This window comes from Fistularia commersonii, chromosome 20, assembly GCF_037954325.1.
Source record: "Fistularia commersonii isolate RoL2024-O1a breed Wild chromosome 20, RoL_Fcom_v1.0, whole genome shotgun sequence".
In the NCBI taxonomy this organism is placed as follows: Eukaryota; Metazoa; Chordata; class Actinopteri; order Syngnathiformes; family Fistulariidae; genus Fistularia; species Fistularia commersonii.
In genome coordinates, this window is record NC_141303.1 from 4,466,742 (window position 1) to 4,487,042 (window position 20,301).

The 20,301-nt window shown below is 40.2% G+C and overlaps 1 protein-coding gene across 2 annotated transcripts; it reads right to left on the reverse strand.

Annotated features, from left to right (window-relative positions):
- Positions 1-1,943: 1,943 nt before the first annotated feature.
- ehd3 (EH-domain containing 3) lies at positions 1,944-19,113 on the reverse strand. Of its 2 annotated transcripts, none has more exons than XM_086167393.1 (9): positions 18,973-19,113; positions 18,027-18,273; positions 13,614-13,790; positions 12,370-12,467; positions 7,828-7,969; positions 7,571-7,670; positions 6,552-6,722; positions 4,333-4,497; positions 1,944-3,839 (listed from the first exon to the last, which is right to left on the reverse strand). In XM_086167393.1, the coding sequence occupies exons 2-9, from the start codon at positions 18,251-18,253 to the stop codon at positions 3,306-3,308; spliced, it is 1,614 nt and encodes a 537-aa protein (XP_086023519.1). In that variant the 5' UTR covers positions 18,254-18,273; positions 18,973-19,113; the 3' UTR covers positions 1,944-3,305. The 2 variants fall into 2 exon arrangements, with proteins under 2 accessions (XP_086023519.1, XP_086023521.1); XM_086167395.1 differs by having other exon boundaries at positions 18,027-18,277.
- Positions 19,114-20,301: the final 1,188 nt, after the last annotated feature.

A 20,301-nucleotide genomic window follows, 5' to 3' on the forward strand; every position in this document is an offset into this window, starting at 1 on the left:
TTTTATCCTATTATAGCTCTTTCAGTCGTAGATTGATTCCACCAAGGAGCTCCACTGAACGCCTCAGGAGGTCTTTCCTACCTGAGGCTATCAGACTTTTTAATTCCTCTTCCTTCAGCCGAAGGGAATATTCAAATCTTTGTACTTTTTAAGACCTTAAAAAACTCTATAGCCTTCACTTTGACACTTTATAGTTTTATTTGTATTTCTTATTCTCCCTCCTTCCTACTACTATTTATTATTGTTATGTTTTACTTGAAACTCTGACACAACAATTTCCTCGGGATAAATAAAGTTATTCTTATTCTTATTCTTATTCTTATTCTTATTCTTATTCTTATTCTTATTCTTATTCTTATTCTTATTCTTATTCTTATTCTTAAACTTAGAGTCCTGATTAGAATAATACAAGTTAGGGCAGAATATAAAATGAAAAGAAAAACAGAATCCTCATTTTCAGTGCATATCTCTATTGAAAACTTAAAAAAAAGTTTTTATTAAGCCTACAATCAATTTAATACCTGCAATGTTTCTTTCTTGCATTCATTTGATTACATTTTTTAAGCCATTGTCAACAAGTTCATTTTTTCTATAACTCTTTAAAAAGACTAATGCGTTGCTGCAAATTGCTTGCAAAAGAGCCATATCATTAAGATTAATGTATACATTATTATGTAAACACAAATATTATTAGAATATAATGTGTGTGTGTGTGTTTGCGTCGCCACTTGGGTCAAGGTGGGACAGACAGGAAATGGCAAACAAGAACACAACTTCCTGTGTGAAAGACAAGAGCGCTATAATCTTTCCTAGATGCTGTAGTTGTTTTGTGTGTGTGTGTGTGTGTGTGTCCAGGGATCTTTGGGTCACAGTCCAAAGGGATGTGTGGACTTCCTCCCTCTCTGTCTCTCATGGACCCAAACCAAAATGTCATGCTGTTTCTCATTTTATACGTCGCGGTCAATGCTAAGTGAAACTCACTATGGCTTTTCAGTTATTCTTAGTTATTTCTACTTAACATTTCAACACTAAAAGTTTATTTCAGGTGGAAACCCTTGAAATGAAATCCATAATAAACACATATTTCATGGGGAAATTGCATTACAGATAAATGAATCATAATAAAAAGTGAAGGAGACAATACTTGAGTAAATTCTTGTTTATTACACTTTCATACCGTATATTTTGACAGGAAAGTAGTAAAGTACAGATTAACAAAGCAGAGTCATCCTGTAACAGATGTGTTGGTGTCATGATGTCGTCCTTCAGAGTATGAAAATAAACCACGGGGGAATTTTTGTCGCAGCAGAACAGTTGAACTACAATTCACCTGTTTAGACCTTGTTAGTCGGATCCAGCATTTTTATGGATTTTTGATGCATAAATCAGAGAGGAAACGAGGTCCGAGCCATTCGGATGCCAGATAAGCATTTAGACTATTGTGATCCTGAAGGACAGGAAATATTACATTAAAAAAACAAACAAACAAAAACACACACTCACAACTTGGATTTTTGCCTTACATATTTTTTATGCTGTCAATTTCCAGGAGTTCTGAGTTTGTTTTTTTTTCTCGACGCGTGTCGTTCTACCGAATTCTCTGGAAAATGTTGCTGAAACGTTGAATGTAAAGTTTAAATCAAAATGTCAGGTTTTTAAAATGTATATATATATATATTTTTATCATTTGTGCTACGTGTTTGAGAAATGTCTAACCCTCTGTGCCGCCGTCGTGCTTTTCATAAAATACACAGCAAACAATTCTTACCATATGACATTGTCAGCGTTGTTGTGGTAATGAAACCGAAAAGAAATGTGACGTAAATACTGGCATATCGTTACACTAATATCAGAAACATCGTGACAGGGATTTACAATAATCACGTGTGTACAATGGAAGGCTTAATAAACTTTGAAAGAAATTAAACATTAAAATATATCAATTAGTGTTTATTATCCTCACAAGAAAATAGTTGCAAACAGATGTGTGTTCCCCCTCGGTACAGATCAGGTTAGTTTAGATTACTTTTGAAAACAAAACAAAACAAAAAAAAAAAAAAAAAAAAATTCAATTACTAACAGTCCGAAATACTTAAAACTCAGTCGCCTGTATGGGGAGTAAGACTAATTGTAACTATTAGTAAAACATTTATGTCACAAATAATAGCACCGATACATACGGTCATATGCATACATACAATAGTCAGAATGTGCCCACAAGGAGTCATGAACATTTGAACATTTCAGCGTTCAATGTACTTATACTGGGAACGGCGGCACGCTCGCGTGTGCAAACCGAACCCATGGAAATCTAGTCACAGTATTTTCAAACATGATGATGGGTTTTATATTTACTGCGTTCATGTTAGTGAACTGTTAAATTAGCCTGCGTGAAGTGCTCGCTGTTGTTTTTTTGGCATGTGGCTTTGAAACCAAAAACCAAAAATACTAATAATAGTCCAGGATCTTTGATAGTTTGATTCTCTCGGATGCTGCAGCGGAAGTCACCTTTAAATCGCATTAACAACATTTGATTTTTAGATGTTTCTTCTTTCTTTGTCTTTACATTACTGAATCCCTTTGTTTACTCCAGTAGTTGAGATTGACGTACATTCTGCGCTACTCCAGTGTTTCTTTACCAAGTGTAAGCTCACATCTCCCGTCCTTAAATCGGAGGCCGATCCCAAAATGTCAAAGCAAGATGCAAAAGGTGAAGAGATCCAGTTGTCCCCCAAATAACCCCACCACCTCCGTCAGAGCCATTTCAGCGGGGTGGAATGAAATATAGGGTTTAGTTAAGACTTCGGTCAAGTGTATCCCCAGGTGATTCTGCAAAAAAAAAAAAATGACCTCCTTCTTCATTTTTTAATCACACAAAGGTTATGAAAGCTCGCTTGGCAGTTCATTTACATGCTGTGTTATATTAATGTAACTCGCCATTCCACTGTAATCTTTGCCTGTTTAAGTTATAAGACAGATGTTGACAGAAAAAAAGTTCAACAGTGGGTTAAAGGTCACGTGTATGAATGTCCTGTGTGTGCTCGCTCCACCAGGATACTTGTTTTCGCCTCCGTTTATCTGTTTTCTTGGGAAGGCCGTGCTATGAGCCGAGAAAGAAAGCGTACGCTGTCGCAGCAGAACTCTGAATATCGAAATGCTTCTGTTTTTACATTTGCTTTGGTGGAGACATACACAGTGTTGCGTTTAGATCCTTTCGCCTACGATGCTACAAGTCAGCTAATTGATTGGGGATATTTTCACTTACAGATTTAGAAACATTCATTGGGGGGAAAAAAAAAAAAAAGTTACATCGATTCTGGCATTTTCCTTTTAGAAGGAGGCACCAAGTGCGCCGGCAACTCTGATGGAAGTTCATGTCCTTCCAGTTTCACTTTTATCAGGTGATTTGCCAAAGCGAACTCCTCGTCATCGAGCATCCCATCCTTGTCAATATCCGCTAGCTTCCAGATCTTCCCCAGCACCGTATTGGGCAGTTTTGACTTGACCATCTCCTTCTTGGCGTTGGCTCCCGTCACCTTCCCGTTCACCGGCGACAGAGTGTAGAAAATCTCATCGTAGGCGGGTTTGTCGCGCGCGACGACCCACTCCGCTTCGTCGATGCCCTCTCCGGCCCCCTCGCCGTAGCCGTGGCCGAAGGGGCCGTCTAAAGTGCCATCGAAGGCCCCGCCCTTGACGACAGGGTTCGGCCGCTGGGTTTCCTCCTGACGGACCAGGACCATCAGGCCGGCGATGTCATTGGCCAGCATGTCATCCACTGCCTCCAGGAGTTTGGGTTTAAGAGGTTGGAACTTGGTGAGATCCTGAGCTTGGAGTTGGTCCTGCAGAAAGCAAACAAATCAACAATAGCACTCACTTGATAAACAATGCTCTAGAAATCTGTTCCATTTTCCCCATTTTGGGATGACAAGGAAGTCTCTCATCCCATCTGCTGTCAGACTGCGCGACACCGCAAACGCCACAAATAGACAATGTCGCATGGTGTTGATGCTGCTTATCACAAAAATATCATCCACTATCTCCGTCTCGACCTCCCACTGTCATCTGTGACATATTTATACATTTTCATATCTAAATACATCATATTCACTGTGCACCTGCTATTCTATAACCATTCTATAACCCTGAATAATACATTTTCTTTAATTTTGCTTTTACTCTTCGATATTGTCATTTATTTCCTCCTTTTTTTCCTTTTATATTTTGTATTTTAGTGTATAAATTACACATAGTTTTTGTTCATTTTGTATCCATATTCATTCATTCATACTGAATTTCCCTGTGTGGGATTGATAAAGTCTATCTTATCTTTACCTGCATCTTCTTCAGATTTGGAAAATCCCCGGGTGAAATCTGATGCTCCCTCTCAATGCGCTTGTAGATGTCTCCAAGGCTGCCGATTAATTCTTTCTTCTTATTCTCCTTGCCGAACACAGACGGCATCTCCTTCTTCAGGGAGCTGATGATGTAGGCGTGGACCTGCAGGTGCACAGCAGAGATGCTCCTGTCATCGGCAGAAGACTTACTGGGATGTGACGTTTCGGAGTTAATGACAGAAGATAGGTATTTAAAACATTAAAAACAGGTTGGTTGTGCAATCTCAAGAGAGCCACAAATATTCTTGGAGACCTCTGATGAAAGAATATGAGGTTTCTTCCCTGCTGAGCCAGACTGAGCCAGCGTGTGTTCATTTTAAAGGCATGTATTCCCATAAAATCATAAAAAAGACTATCCTTCATTTAATTAGTAACACAGACAAGTGAGATTTATTGTGTTTCAACTTATTCTTCTTCTTTTAGATATTTGATGATCACCTTGTTACAAAGTATCATCATGAAGTGCTTTGAACGACTAGTTATGGCACAAATCCATCCTCGACCAGTTTGCATACCAGGCCAGACGCTCCACAGAAGGCGCAATCTGCTCAGCTCCAACCATCCCTCACTCACCTAGGCTGTTCAATACCATAATCCCGCAACAGCTGATCGACAAAATACAAGATCCGGGGTTCAGTGGCTCCCTCTGCCACTGGCTGCTGGACTTCCTCTGTGAGAGGCAACAAGTTTGCAGATGACACAACTTTGGTGTGTCTCATCACCAAGAACAACGAGACCCACTACTGGAAGGCGGTCGACCTTCTAACCACATGGTTCAGAGACAACACCTCCAAGGAGATTGTTGTTGACTTGCGGAGAGGCCACACCGAGCACCCCCTGCTCACCATCAATGGCGCTGCTGTGGAAAGCGTGAGCGGGACCAAAGTCCTGTGGGTGAACATCAGCGAGGACGTCTCCTGGACCACCGACACCACATCACTGTATCACTGTGTGGGGCGGGAGCTGCACGGACGACAACGGAAAAGCTCTGCGGCGCATAGCGAGCACAGCTGGAAGGATCATTGTTGCCCCACTCCCCTTCCTGAAAGACGTGCGCACCATCCGCCTCACCTGTAAAGCGTCCAAATCGAAACATTGCTCCTTTCTTTTTTTTTCCTTTTTTGCACTACTGAGAAAACCATCATGCTGCTATTGCATTATATACCATTATGTTGTTCCTGCTGACCTTTGCACTAAACTGTGCACAAAAAACCCCGTCTGCTGCTTCTCTCTCATGCCGTCAAATCTGTATCAGTCTGTATCTGCGTGCACTTTATACTTCACACCTCGTAGTTTATTGTTTACTGTTTAATGTGACAGTGAGCTTCACTGCTAATTTGCACTTGATTATTATTATCATAATGTTAATTTCATGTCATCGTGGGATTGTGAGAAATGTCTTCAATATTCCTCTGTATGTTCAGTGCATGCGGAGAAATTGACAATACAGCTGACGTTTACCTGTATTTTTGTAAGTACTGTGTAATTATTTGGTGAAAAGTAGAATAGAAAAATTACTCAAGGAACAATTGGCTCTCCTTTGAGCCATTTTTTTTTCATCCACTTCATCTTGGTTTTTTGGTTTTTCATATTCCACACAACCCAAGCAAAGAGCACAATACGAGGAAGTTATATTTTCATGTTTCTGCGTCTCTCCCCGAATCCATCCCATGTCCTTGAGGCCGATCACAACACATGCATGCACACGCTATCAGCTGTCCAACAGGAAAACACAATTCAGTTTGATAAATCTCTGGGCATGTGCATGTGGCACATCCTCTGTTTTTTGCCGAAGTGCAACCCCAGTGGCAAGCTGCCACTTCTTTTAGTGATATTGAGGTCTGGAAGGAAACAGGAAATAATCCACTCCGAACAGAATGGCCACTTTTGTCAGGTACTATGATTTTGGTGACAGAAGAGAGCTTTTAGTGTCAAGGCTACCAGCTGGGCTGGGCGGGCGAGTGAGAAGTTGAGTGAGGGAGATGCGGGAGGCACGAAATCAACGCACACACACACACACACACACACACACACACACCTGCACAGGGAAATTGAATTTTTAGAAACTTTTCACCCCGCCGTTTTATCTTAAAGCGAGCATTACGTAGCCTAAACGCCAATTCCTTGAATTTTCTCTTCATTTACGGTGTAACTCACCTTAGCTAGTCGCGCCCTCTTAATCAAATCATTGAGTTTTCTGAGCGCTGCATTCCTTGGTAAAGACTGAATATCCTTGAATAAGTCCTGCTCTTCTGCTTCGAACAGCTTCCTGTTGTCGGGGATCAACAGCGGGTGGGACCAGAAGGAACCGATGTAGACGCGGATCACCTGCAAGAAGGGGGAATGGAGTGCCGATCACAGTCTGGTAAACTCAAACAACACGCAGCAAAGGGTCTAGTACGGCATAAAGCATCTCATTCGAAGAATTACATCACATTTTAATTTGACACCCATCCTGAAAACAGAAAGTAATGAATAGTGTTTCTAAAACATACTATATACTATACATACATATACCCAAATTAATCTTTAATCAATATATAATGTTGCTTTTTCCACTATTTAGTACTATTCAGTACCTTTTGCTCGCTCTAAGCGATCTCAGGCAAAACTGTTCTCAGTTCTACTACCTCAGTGGTGGAACAAACTTCCAGAAGCAACAAGACTAGCATCATCTATCTCAACCCTCAAGAAACAGGTAAAAACTTTTCTCTTTCAGGACTTTTTACTGTGCTGATGCCCCAGATCAGGTTAGGCACCAAGTTAGGCTAAGCAGTGTGTGTGTGTACGTTTGTGTGTCTCTGTCAAAAAAAAAAAACAAAAACTCACTAACACAAGCTTACTGTTCTGTATATTTCCGGTGCATCGTGTATTTGCAAGTATATTTGCAGTCCTTATGTCCTCTATTGTAAGTCGCTTTGGATAAAAGCGTCTGCCAAATGCAATGTAATGTAATGTAATGTAGTGCAGAAACACTGTTGACTGATGGAAACATTGCTACATTCTATTAACTCTAGTCAGCTGTCAGCCGTGAGTGGAAAGCAAAGAATGTCAACACCCTGCTAAAGTCATCTTGCGTGTCAAGCTTCAAATCTGCCATGACTGAAGAAGTCTCATTTTATCAGGATATCGCACATTGAGAAACTGACATCATCGCAGTAACCGTTTGTCCTCACCTCTGGGGTGTTGACTATTTTTCCCAGTGACCACATGAGGGCACCGTAAACTCTCATCAGCTGCTGGGTCTCTATCTGGTCAGCTTTGTTCAGCACGACCCTGAAAAATGCAGCGGGCCGGTGTTACTGCTTCTTATTCAACTGTTAAAATTGTGATTGTACAGACATGCAATTAACTTAGATTAACGTCGAGCGGGAGACAAAAAAAAAAAACAAAAAAAAAACAACGTCTCGAGATCCACCGGCGTTAACGGCACCTGATTTTATCCTCGTGGTTCTTCAGGGCCTTTATCACCTCGGAGAACTCGTCGGAGATGTCGAGTTTGTGTGCGTCAAAAAGCAAAATGATCCTGTCCACGCGCTCTGCGAACCACTCCAGGACGGCGGCAAAGTCATAGCCTAGGCGAAGGAAGAGGAGGACGACATGAAACAAAAGGGCGAGGAGCAAAAAAAAAAAAAAAAAAGCTGGAGGATAGAGAACAGCCCGGTGAGTTTCTGTGCTCATCTATAATCTGAGAATCATGAAGTTCAGCTGTTGTAATATTCCTCAGAGGAAACCATTACAGTGGCCTCGGGTCAAGGAGGAGGCTGCCGATATTAGAAAATATATTGTTTACAGATGGAAGCTGGCTTGCCAGTGTGCGGACGGAGCGGCCCGATAAAAATCAAACAATGAGGTGGTCGAAAAAAAAAACCTACATTAGCATTTAGATTCTTCAACGTTGGCATTTCTCACTAAGTTGAACCGATGAGCTATTAGCGTAAGAATGACGGATCAATAATTCAAGTTGTTAATAAATGCTGGACTAAATTCGTCTGTCAGGATTAGTTTAAAGTTGACGCTTTTGACCTTCAGTCCGGTTCTAGGACAAACCTCCCTCTTACCTGGAAAAAATTCCACAGTTTACAAGGGGAAAACAAAAGAACAAAAGAAATAAATTAAGAGATTAGTAACCCTTGGTGTTAAACCAACAGTGAAGAACAAATGGCGAGTGGCGTTAATGGTAAACTTGTTAGAGTGGGGATTATTATGGGATGGAAATCTGGGAGCGATTTCTGTCAGTTGGCAGCAGGTTTGTTATTAAATCTATGTTAATTCCATGTCTGCGAGTCTTGAATTTTCCATTGACCTGCGGCTCAAAAATCAGCAATTCTTTTATGATCCAGGTTGCTATCATATAAACCCGACCCAGACTCCTTCAAATCCGAAGCTTTAAACGCTGAAATGTAGTTAAAAAAAAAAAGAGATAGTTTTTTGGGTGTGGTGGTAATTAAAAACAAACTAGTTATGTATTTGCTTCATGCAACTGTTACAAATGTCGCTGTACTGCATCTCCTGCCAGCAGAGGAGCAGTGAAGGAAATCTGAACGTGCACGTTTCCCCGGGATTCATCCATGTGTGTGAATTTATCCAAACATATCATGTTCAATATGACAGTTCACTCAAAACACTTGAAAAAAAAAAGGATCGTAGCATAACAAAGTAGAATAATACGTGGAAAAAAAATAAATCTGTCCTTCCTGGCACAAAGCAGAAGTTAAGCATTAATGACAAACTGTTGGTAAAGCATGGATGGTTTTCTGTGAGCGGTCCTGCTGTGTGATGCCGGGGCAAAGATCACACTGCAGCTCGAGTGATGCTTTACGGGGTTAATTCGAGGTTAAGAGAGCACTTGATAGGCTGAACTCGATGAGAAAACGAATTTAGTGGATTTAATCTTCACGCAGGTCTCAAACGTGACATGGTGGTGAGGGGGGGTGGGGGAAAACTTTACTGATATTTTTATTACACCGCCTTCCTTTCTTAATGTGGGGTTCATTTAAATAAAAGCGGTTACTTTGGTGATTACAGACAGATGAATTTAAATACAAAGAAAAAAAACACTGGGAAACAAGTGTACAGATATTGGGTGCTGTTAAGTTGACAGTAATGAGCAAATGGTTGCTGTGTTATTCGATCAAATACCTATATTGGGTCATTTGATTTAAATTTACAAGCTAAAGGATTTGCTTGATGTTCAGCTGCAATGAGGATGTGATAGAAGAATAATCAGTATTGAATGTGGAGGAGTCATTAATTCGATAAATAAAGGACCAATAGTGACTGGTTTTATTAAAAATCAAACATGTTGAGTCTCATCACTCACACCGAGGTTCAAAAAAAAAGAAAAATTAACCGCTTGAGTCCTTCATTTTTTTTCCCGAAAGATATTTTTTGACTGATCAGAATGGATGGATGGACGGATTCCACCTCATCTCATCCACGTCAGTGAAGAAAACTTCTGACTCGGACATACAAGTTCTGTTCTATTCAGTTTCTTTGAAAGCACCATGTCATGAAACGGACTAAACATTTAGTTGAGCAGTAAATAATACATTTGTTCCCCGCACCATGTGACAAGGTTCTGGTGAAGAATGTGTCCACAAATTCCTTGACAGCCAAGATATCAAGATGGTTTCAACTCGGTTACAACATCATGTTTGTTTAGATGGACAGTACCTCCGTAGGGACATCTATGTAGGCAGCTATAGCCTGAAACCTCCTCATCTGGACACACACACACACACACAGGCATGCACGCACGCCCAGAAACACATGCACATGTGAATACATAGATGGGAAAATGGCAGAAAATGAAGAAATGAACTGTGCTTTCATAACTGGGGGACAAACAAGACATGAATAAATCCAGCATGCACTTGACATGTGATAAACATGTGGATGGAAAATGTGTGAGAAGAGAGTGCTCAAAGATACTTACTCACACACACAAACACACACGCAGACACACACACACAGTCCTTCGAGAAAACACAGCTGTGTCGGTAGAGGTTCACTTCAGCTGTTATTTTTTTCATATTTAACAGACAATGGTGGGCTCACACCTCACTCAACTGTTTATTTAGTTTGACAACACCTTTGCGTGATGTTTGGCGAGATAAACAGAAAACACAAGAGTGGATGGGGGTGGCTTCTAACTGTAAACAAAATCCGTAATTCTGCTGGTGCTCACAAAGCATTCCTTGTTAAGTGTTTGTTAACAGACGACAATCTTCTCATGGAAAACTGTTTTCTATGCAAAAAAAAAAAAAAAAAGAGGGAGACCCAACCCTGCTATGAAGCAATGTGCTGAACTCAACCTTGAGGACTTGATCCTTGTTCTTTTTGGAATTGCATAAATGTGTTTATGTATTTTATCATGTCAACACTTCATGATAATGTCCACACTCAGGTTTCGTAAGAGCGGAAAAATGCATCTTTGATTATGGAAAGGTCTTGCGAAAAATTGCAGGATGGGGGGAAAAACAAAAGAAAGAAAAACCAATCGTGATGACACAATGTATAATGACTTTTTGATATTTTAAGCCCCACCTGAAGGGACCCAGAATCAGTTTTGATAGTCCTTCAACAACATGTGAAAATGATTAAAACCTTAGGATAATGCCGCAAAAATGATGAATATACCTGCCGGTTGATTTGAACTTTGGATACCAGCATGATTCATATTCACATATCAGGGTTTGATCATTTTCACGAGCCTGAGTTTTTTGCTTCTGATGGAATTTCAGTTTAGGATTTATTTCTCCAAAATGCAGACTGATGTGGGAGGATTAATCAGATGGGAAAAAAAGGAATATAACAGAATCACAAATGACAAATCAATATCCATGGTTCTACAAAAATATGAAGTGACTAACTCAAGATAAACAAAATACCGGAGTAAGAGAACGTTCAAAGTTTAAAGAGTGGAAGAGGAGGAGGATAAATTATGTCTGTCTTTAATTATCCCGGTGCTTTTGTTTATGTCAGCTGTTGGGATGGCAATGCCGCCGTTCTGCCTGGGGAATGCCAGCCAGTGGCCCCCGTGTCAGCCTCGAAGAAAGCTAGGAAAAATTCTTGGGTCACCATTCACAACTAAACTACTCCTCTGCAGCGGGGTATGCGTTACGTCAGTTCGGTCTTTTGTCGTGAGATACACAAATAACAATTTACAATGTCTTTGTGGGCCAAATTAGGAGACATTAACTTGCAAAAATCTCTGTCTGTGGATAACTGAGATGAAGCTCTGTTGCTGTGGACAGTTTCCAGCCTGGATTTTAGTCAGTCATTAATGCACTGCTGTAAATGTAACACGTGATGAAACCTTTTAACTCTATATTTTACGTGTAAAGTATGCGATTCATTTGCTTTTTTTTTTCCATCCTTCTGTCCGGCAGTCTCATGTAAAATCAGCACTTGTACCACATTATTGTCACCTTACTATCGATTTTTTACCCCCCTTTGTTTGGACATTATCAACTCTAGAGTCTCCAAAAAAAAACAAAAAAACACTTAAAATGTGCGTCAGAAGCTTGTATACTAACTGGAGGTTAGGGTAAGGATTTTCAATAGGTATTGGGAAAAATGTGCATTGTATTTGTCATGTTGTACACACAGAATTTTCAGGATGACATCCGTACTGTGAGCAAGCATGTGTGTTTTGGAAAAGATTCAGCTCTTCTTTTTTGTCACTGCTTCCGGTACTTTGAAATGAATAAACCATAATCCTCTAGAGAGCTAAAAGCTAAAATAAACACACAGAAACGCTGACATTGTAGTTGAGAGTTTAGTGGGACAAGGGGGCTGAAGCTGAATGGGTCCGGTGAAAGAACAGTCACACGCAGACACACGCACACGTACACACACACACACACACACACACACACACACACACACACACACACACACACACACACACACAAATAAACACACCCTAACAATCTGAGGGAGATAAAAGTGTAATGGGAGTGTGTTTTACCTCGACTGATTCTCTGTTTCTCTCCTGACAGAATCCCTGGTGTGTCAATCACACTGATGCTTTCCAGCACGGGGTTAGGCAGCTGGGCGCACACAAACCTGCTCGTGAGGGTGCGCGCGCACACACACACACACAAACACACATACACACACACGCACAAGATGACAGGATAAGATCAGGACAGAAGTGTAAAATGTTTAAATAACAAACATTATCCAGCTCCAGAGCTCTGTCTCCCTTCTCCCTCTGCCCTTCTCTTGTCTTTTTCTTCCCCAGCTGTATAAATACTCACAGCAAAGACTCGTGTCGACCACATGCATGGGGTTGTTGTGGCTATCTTAAAAAGATCAAAAAAAAAAAAAAAATCACATCTCGTAGAACTTTTACCTTCCTTCACTGTGAGTGTCCATTGACACGGGGGACTGAAAACCTACTTAACATGAATCAAAATATTAGACTGTAAAAAAAAAAAATACATGTATAAAAAAAAAAAATATATATAGGCTTATCTTCAGAATGTATAATCAGTCCAGATCTCAGGCTCCACACCCTTTATGCATCTTGATGGGACTGCGTTATAGAAATTGAAACCAAGATAACACCTGGATGTGGATGTGATCACGAGTTAATTTCCATTGACCAACTATATCTTGAGTTTTGACTTGGAGAAATTATGTCAACAAATGCGAGGTTTCCCCAAACTGGAACAACTTCATAGTATTTATAAATTACTGGGCAAGAGGTAGGTTGGCCCCACTCTGACCCCACTCCTTCCCTGAAACTGTTGCTCCTGTCACCTGTCTGCAGGGGTGGGCCTGTAGTTGCAAATTCCATATTCAAGTTTTGGCAGCTTTCTACACTAGCCCCGGTGACTTTGCAAAAAATGGCAAGCTGGCTCACATAGTCAGGCACTCTCTTTCTGTCTCTCGCTGACTGTCACACAACTACACACACAAACACACACACACAAACACATTAACAGAGGAAAGCCTAACCAGTGAGCAGAGGGAAATTCAATCACCGAGGAATGTAGAGCTGTGGTGTGGATTCTCACTTGTACTCTCGGCCTCGCTTTCTTCCTCACCCTGTTCTTCAAGTCTTTCTGTCCATGTTTATACACTTCAACTTTGTCACATGTTGTCTTTCCAGATCACAGAAATCAAAAGCCTTTGCGGTATCCATCAACCATGGGTGCATTTCAACTATCTCTTTACAAATGTGTATGAATGTGTGGGGGGAACTACCTGTTGAGAAATGCATTTCCAAATGCATTAAGCTTTCTGAAAGGCTTCTTTGGGTCAACCACCAAAGCATTGCCCGGAACGATCCCCTCCGTGTCACCGTGCATCACCGCGATGAAGGAATCTGTGGTGGGTTCGGGGCCAATCCGCATTCCAGGAAAATCCTGCTCCAACAGGTAGCTGTGGAAAAGTATTAAAACATGGCATTAAACACAACAAGACTACGGGTGAAGATGACTTGATAAGAATAATCCTTAAGGACGCTACCTGAGGCGTTTCGCTGTTTATAGTTTGGTAGTAGGACGACGCAAAGCATGCAGTACTGCTCTGTCATGAAGTCATTTCACAGAGCCCGTGTTCTGATGAGCTTAATGCACGGAGTGAAAAAATCCAGCTGGCATTCCCACAGTATGAACTACAGTGCTATTACAACACAATAGTGTTACTACTTTCGATAATGTCCGATGTATATTGTGACGCACAACGTTGGTTAGTTGATGTCCTGAGAGGAAACGGTTGATATGTGTATATCACAATTTTTTCAGAACGCCATTGGGAGGCATATACTGCTGGTCTGGACAGCCAGTAAGACCAATACCTGATATCACTGTGTTTCTATTAGATACTGCAACTTGGGAATTCAAGATAATTCCAATACTGCTTGGTGTCCCTCGTGCTAGAAATACACATGAGACACAGTAAATCTGTGCAAAGATTCCGCTTAGCTTGTAAAGCCCAAGATTTACTTATTGTTACAAAAAAAATTAAATTAGAGCGGAGGTTAGTTTTTACGTAAATATTCCTAATGAAATTATACAAAATTAAACATTATTTGTGTGTATTAGTGAAAAATAATCATATTGTTTGAGACACACCTAATGCAGAACCTCATGTCTGTTGCTATGGAAACAGCGAATGAGCTGATTTACGACTCAAATATTTGAAAGTGTGAAATTTTCAATCTCATCTGTGAAAATGGTGAACTCCAATATGATACAAATGAATTTTTAGTGGATTTATGAAGCAGATGAAGCGTGAAGGCCAGATGCTAAGGAGATATATAGCCAAGAGGACAATAAATTTGTTCGACTGTTAGCATTCTTAACTGCAAACAGATGTAAGGATGATTGTCTGTGGTTCATCTTAAACACACACACACACACTTTCACACTCACACACACACCTTGTTTAAAGAGCCAGTGGTGCCTGGTGGAGCCATCTCTGCACACGTGTTTGCATAGCGCAATTTGTCCTGACTCTCTGAGGAGGTTGTATAATAAATATGCACCAACATGTTCATCTTTAAGATTAAAATGACTGATAGTCCTTTCTGTGTGTGAGTGTGTGTTTGTGTGTGTGTGTGTTAAATGGAACACACACACACACACACACACACACACACACACACACACACACACACACACACACACACACACACACAGAAGGTTACACGTCACCCCACAGTAATGCTGTTTCATTTATCACTTCTTAATTGTAATTCTGGAGTGGACTTCAGTTCATTTACTATCTGAAATATAACTGAAGATTAGTGGGCAGGAGGTTCACCAATCCATTATCTTATAATTACAATTTATGAGGTGTAAAGGTTATTGTTTTTTTTTTTAAATCTAGCCATCAGAGGTAATTTTTCCAGCTTTTTTTCCAATCTTTGTGTTTAGTGAAGCAATGGGATCTGAACTGGTGTTTGTGATTCTACTCTGCATACACAAAATATATGGAAGTAATGGAAGTAGGGCTGGGCAGTATGGAATGAAATAACTACCCAGGTTCTTAAGCCCAATTATACACACACACAAACAGACACACACACAAATTGCTCTTTAATTCACTGATGGGTGAATGACGGAAGAAAATTAACATGCAGAAAAATGACCTCCCTTGTGTCTAGGCCCCATCTTAAGTCCTGTGATTTGAAATGCGATGATGTGACTGCGACTCCTGAACAATGGGATACTCAGCATTTTAAAATACCGCATCTCACTGTCACAATGTCAGTGAGGGTATGATGAGGAACGAGAGAGACAAGAGAATAGACATCAGATCAGAGGAAGCCAGAGGGGGGAGGGATATCTGCACTGACCAGTCATCGAGCAGGAAGTCACAAACAGCATCCTCTGTCTGGTTTAAGCCTCTAATTATCTACTATTCTTTCATGTGTTTGTGTCTGTGTGGTGCAATCTGGTGCTGCTCATATCCCCTACCCTGGTCTCAGACACTCATTATTTTACAAATTGCAGAAACCCTCTACATCCAAAATGTTGCATAACATCAGTGTCATAAGCAACATCCTCTACCAATTAATTACAGTGTTTAAGGTGTGGTGCGCGTCATTACATGTTAAGGTGCTGATGCAAATAAAAAAAATGTAATGAAAATTAAGATCAATGATAATGTCTGTCAGTATGTTATAGGCAGATTGAACTGATTTTAAACTTTAGGACTCAATAACTGAATCACCACAATGACCAAAGGAACTTAATATTTCAGATGGTGAATCAGATCCAGGTACCAATGAAGGTTTGAAAACGTTTAAAAGGCATTTAATACCCAAATACTTTAATTAAGGGAAAGAAACAACAACTTACAATCATTTTTGGTTGACTTTGGTTGTTTAATGCGTCAGCTACGCTCGTAGCAATCATGGCAGTGGCCTGTCCCTTCGGAGGTATGGCATGACACTGTAGTGCTGCTGCTACATGTTTCTTTTCTGTGTGAAGGTTTCACGGATGTAGAAATATTTATTCTTCAGGTAATATTTGGCAGACACATCACATATACTTGAAAACATCGATTAATTGCCACTATCAAGTAAATATCTGCCACATAGGCTGTTAGCCTTTTATGCATGTGTAAAATGTGTAACCAAAAAATGGTTGGATTTGGGAGAATGTAGAGCAGACATCACTATCACTAATATTGACATCGGTGAAAGTGAATGACCTAATGCTGACAATTGATTGGTGAGCTCCTCTAAACTGTTCAAATGATAATTTAATCCGCGTATTATTAAACTTTGGCCTTCAGGCAGCTGTGTATGTGCAATGATACTGTGACTTTTTGGATGGTTGGTTATTGACTTAGTCAGCAAATGGATGGACCATGGCTCTCTGCAGATCACTGATGCAATGGAGAAAATCGTACAAAAACTACATTTTTAGCCTTCCTGTCCACAACTTCCCTGTTCTTTTAAGATTTACAGAGGACAAGACAACATTTTTAACAATTTATGGGACTTTAAGTATGACTGACACTGAACTCAACCCACTTTCCAAGCTTATACTGTTTGTTCATGAAGAGCACCAGGCTGAGATCCTCGACACTTCCTGTGCCTCGGGCTCCGTCAGCTCTGCATGAGGTCAGACATCCATCCACGAACCCATTTATGGCCATTCCTACTGTAAGTTCTCCCAACTTTTGATGGTCTTTTCCATTGAACGGATTCACTTTTGTCAGGTTTGGAGCAGCAACTGACCCGGCAGTAACGTCTTCTTAAGAGGGTAAGACATAAATGACCACCTCCGGGTATAATAAGGAACTTTGCCAAAAGTGGATGCTCAAACTTCAGTGCCAGCCATATGCAGAAAGGTTTACTAGCCTGTTAGTTTGACCGTCAAATAAAACCATTTTATGGATTCAATAAATCCTGTGGGGACGTGGCTCTTCCCCTGCAGGAGATGGGTTTTGTGCATCCATGATTACAGATTTTTTTTTTTTCCTTTTTCATACTATTGTCAATTCAATTTCACATTTTTTTTTTTTTTTTTTTATCATATAATCACTGCGGTCTTCTTTGTTCTTATGGACAAACTTCTTCACTAGAGCTGAGGAAGTCAGTTTGGGTGTGTCAACCTCTCCCTTACTATCATTCCAGATTCCCCTGTCTCAAATACTTGCCATTCTACTTTTAAAGCAAAAGGTAAATATATACAAGCAGGGCTGGGTAATTTTGAGCCAAATGAATATTGAAAAATTCAGAATTCCCTTGAAAAAACAGGACAGGGACTCAGTGAATGCGCTTAAGTTGGAAACTGGACTTGGTTGATTGAGAGACTTGGATGACATTAACTCTAAAAAGAAAGGGCACAGATCATACAACTCAGCTTTAGCTAATATAGGATAAAAAAATCCTTTCTTGCTATTTTGTCCTTTTCATTAAAATTTACCCGAATTGATGTTTGACATCCCATCATGAGACTTACATATTGTGCCAAAAACAAAACAAAAGAAGGCAGTTTGCCAGGCTGTGATTGATGTCTGCAAAATTGGGTGTCACCTTTTTTATAAAACAACATCCAACAACATCATAGCTACTTGTTCTATAGTTGCTCATCAGTTCGCTGGAGAGCATCATGTGTTGGGATCATCGCATTGTGTCGGTGTTGGTGCTTTTCTCACCGGATGAAGCTGGTCTTGCCAGTCGAATATTGTCCCACCAGTAACACCATGGGCTTGTTGTCAAAGTCTGCATCCTCCAGGGCCGGGGAGTGGAATTCGTGGAACTTGTAGCTCTCTTCCAGCGGAAGCAGTTTAGTTTTGTAGAGCTTCTTCAATCCTTCGCTGACAGTCTGAAAAACCTCTGGCTCCTTTTTCCTCCTGTCATCGGTTCCCAGCCAGCTGAACATGATGGCCTTTCACTGGTCTTCTATCTTCCAAAAAAAAAAAAAAAAAATTTTTCCAATGAGCTGGATACCCCTCTACTTGTTTATGTCACCCTTTGCAAATGAATACTGATTCTTTTAAAAACAAAAGTAATATTTCAGTATTTGTTGTTGTTTTTTCAGTTCAAACAAAATTAAAACTGGAAATACAGCGCCATATGAAACAAAGAATTAGCCAAAAACGATATCCCCAAAAAACAGATTTAAAAATCTATTCAAAACTGAAAAACAATCAAAATACTACGGGATAGCTGATCTCTCCAATCCCCCCCAAAATTGGGAGATTAAATCCAGCTCCTCTTTAATAGGCGGTGACTGATGTTTTAAGTAATAGTTATCTATATACTCAGCCCAGTTCTATTGATTTACACTTCAATCATATATATTTAGACACTTGCGTGCACAGATGAAATAAAATAAAAACGAGATGTCTCTGAGACCACTAACATCTAATATTTCAAATGCTTGTTCATCATGGAGCCCGGCAGGTCCTTGCACGTCCTGATCACTGGCGAATATGGGCCGAAAGATGCGGTCAAGGTGTTTTTTGTTTTTGTTTTTGTTTTTTTTTCCTCCTCGATGCAATTCAGCATATAAACTAACGTCGGGGACGCAAAACAAACAAACAAACAAACAAAAAAAACAAACAACAACTATATCATCGTATCCATGCTAAACATTACCGTTGTTCAGGCGGAGGGATCCCCCAAAAATGATGCACCGAGCTGCGGTCAGGAGCGCAGCCGTTATTGTTCACTCGCTTCGGGCATAAACCGTTATATCACTCCGCCTCCGCTTGGAAATGAGAGTAGCTTCTTCGCTAAACTTCGCTTGTCTGCTGTCACGCCTCGAAGCTGAAAAGCCAAGGTTGCTGCTGCTTCAATTTAAATGCCGAGTGAAGAGGAAACCGCCGGAAGTACCCAACGACTGGCAGTCCGACACATCGCGGTCGGTCCCACCCCAATGATGCGGCAGCTGAAGCCGGCAGGAGCGGCGCCATGATGGATGAGGCGAAGGGAAGCCGAGAGCGAGAGTAGCGGCTCTCGGGTGAAAGTGCGCCACCTACAGGCGAGACTTGGACATTACACCTTGTCACCGCTTACGTGTAATAGTGCACACATACTTACATTAGGACTACACTGCGTATCAGAGAATTATAATAATAACAATAGGAACAACTTTATTTATCTCGAAGGAAATTGTTGTGCCAGAGTTTCAAGTAAAACATAAAAATAATAGTAGGTAATTGTATAAACAGTAAAAAAAGGGGCAGGTAGAATAAGAAAGACAAATAAAACTAGAAAGTGTCAAAGTCAGGGCTATAAAGTGTTTTAAGGTCTTAAGTACAAAGATTTTGAGATTCCTTGCGGCTGAAGGAAGAGGAATTAAAAAGTCTGATAGCCTTTTTAATTCATCCATTTAATGCATCCTTTAATATTTGTTTTTTTTTGGTAAATTTTGTTCTTCCTTACAATCAACCTCATATATCCAGAGTTTGATTCCTACATTTCTCCTCTGGGGATCAATAAAGTATTTTGATTCAGATTGAATAGTGGACTCTAATCGTTCAAAAAGCTAGATGATGAGTAGAGTTTATTCGTTTTTTTCAAGACTATTAACGCATAATGTAAAGATTTGATATATTATTAAATTTTAGGTGATCGAGACACATTTTCTTCATATTTCAATAGATGTAAAACAAACAAACTTTGGAATTGTTCATGATCCTGGACGGTTGCCCGTCAATATCTGGTTTTTACAATGCTGGGTTTTGTCCAGCAACAGTTACATTAGGAGCGATCGGCAATCATCACACTTTCATTAACTTTTTACATTGTGGGTGTAAAATTCTATCAAATGTAATGAATTTGAAGATGAAGCTACAGCTATAATGGTCTCTAAATATTAACAATGAAAAAGATGTGACACTGTTTGGACTTACTGTGCACTACAATGAACATCATTGCTTCTTTTCATGTGAGTACTATTGAAATCAACTTAAACAGTGACTG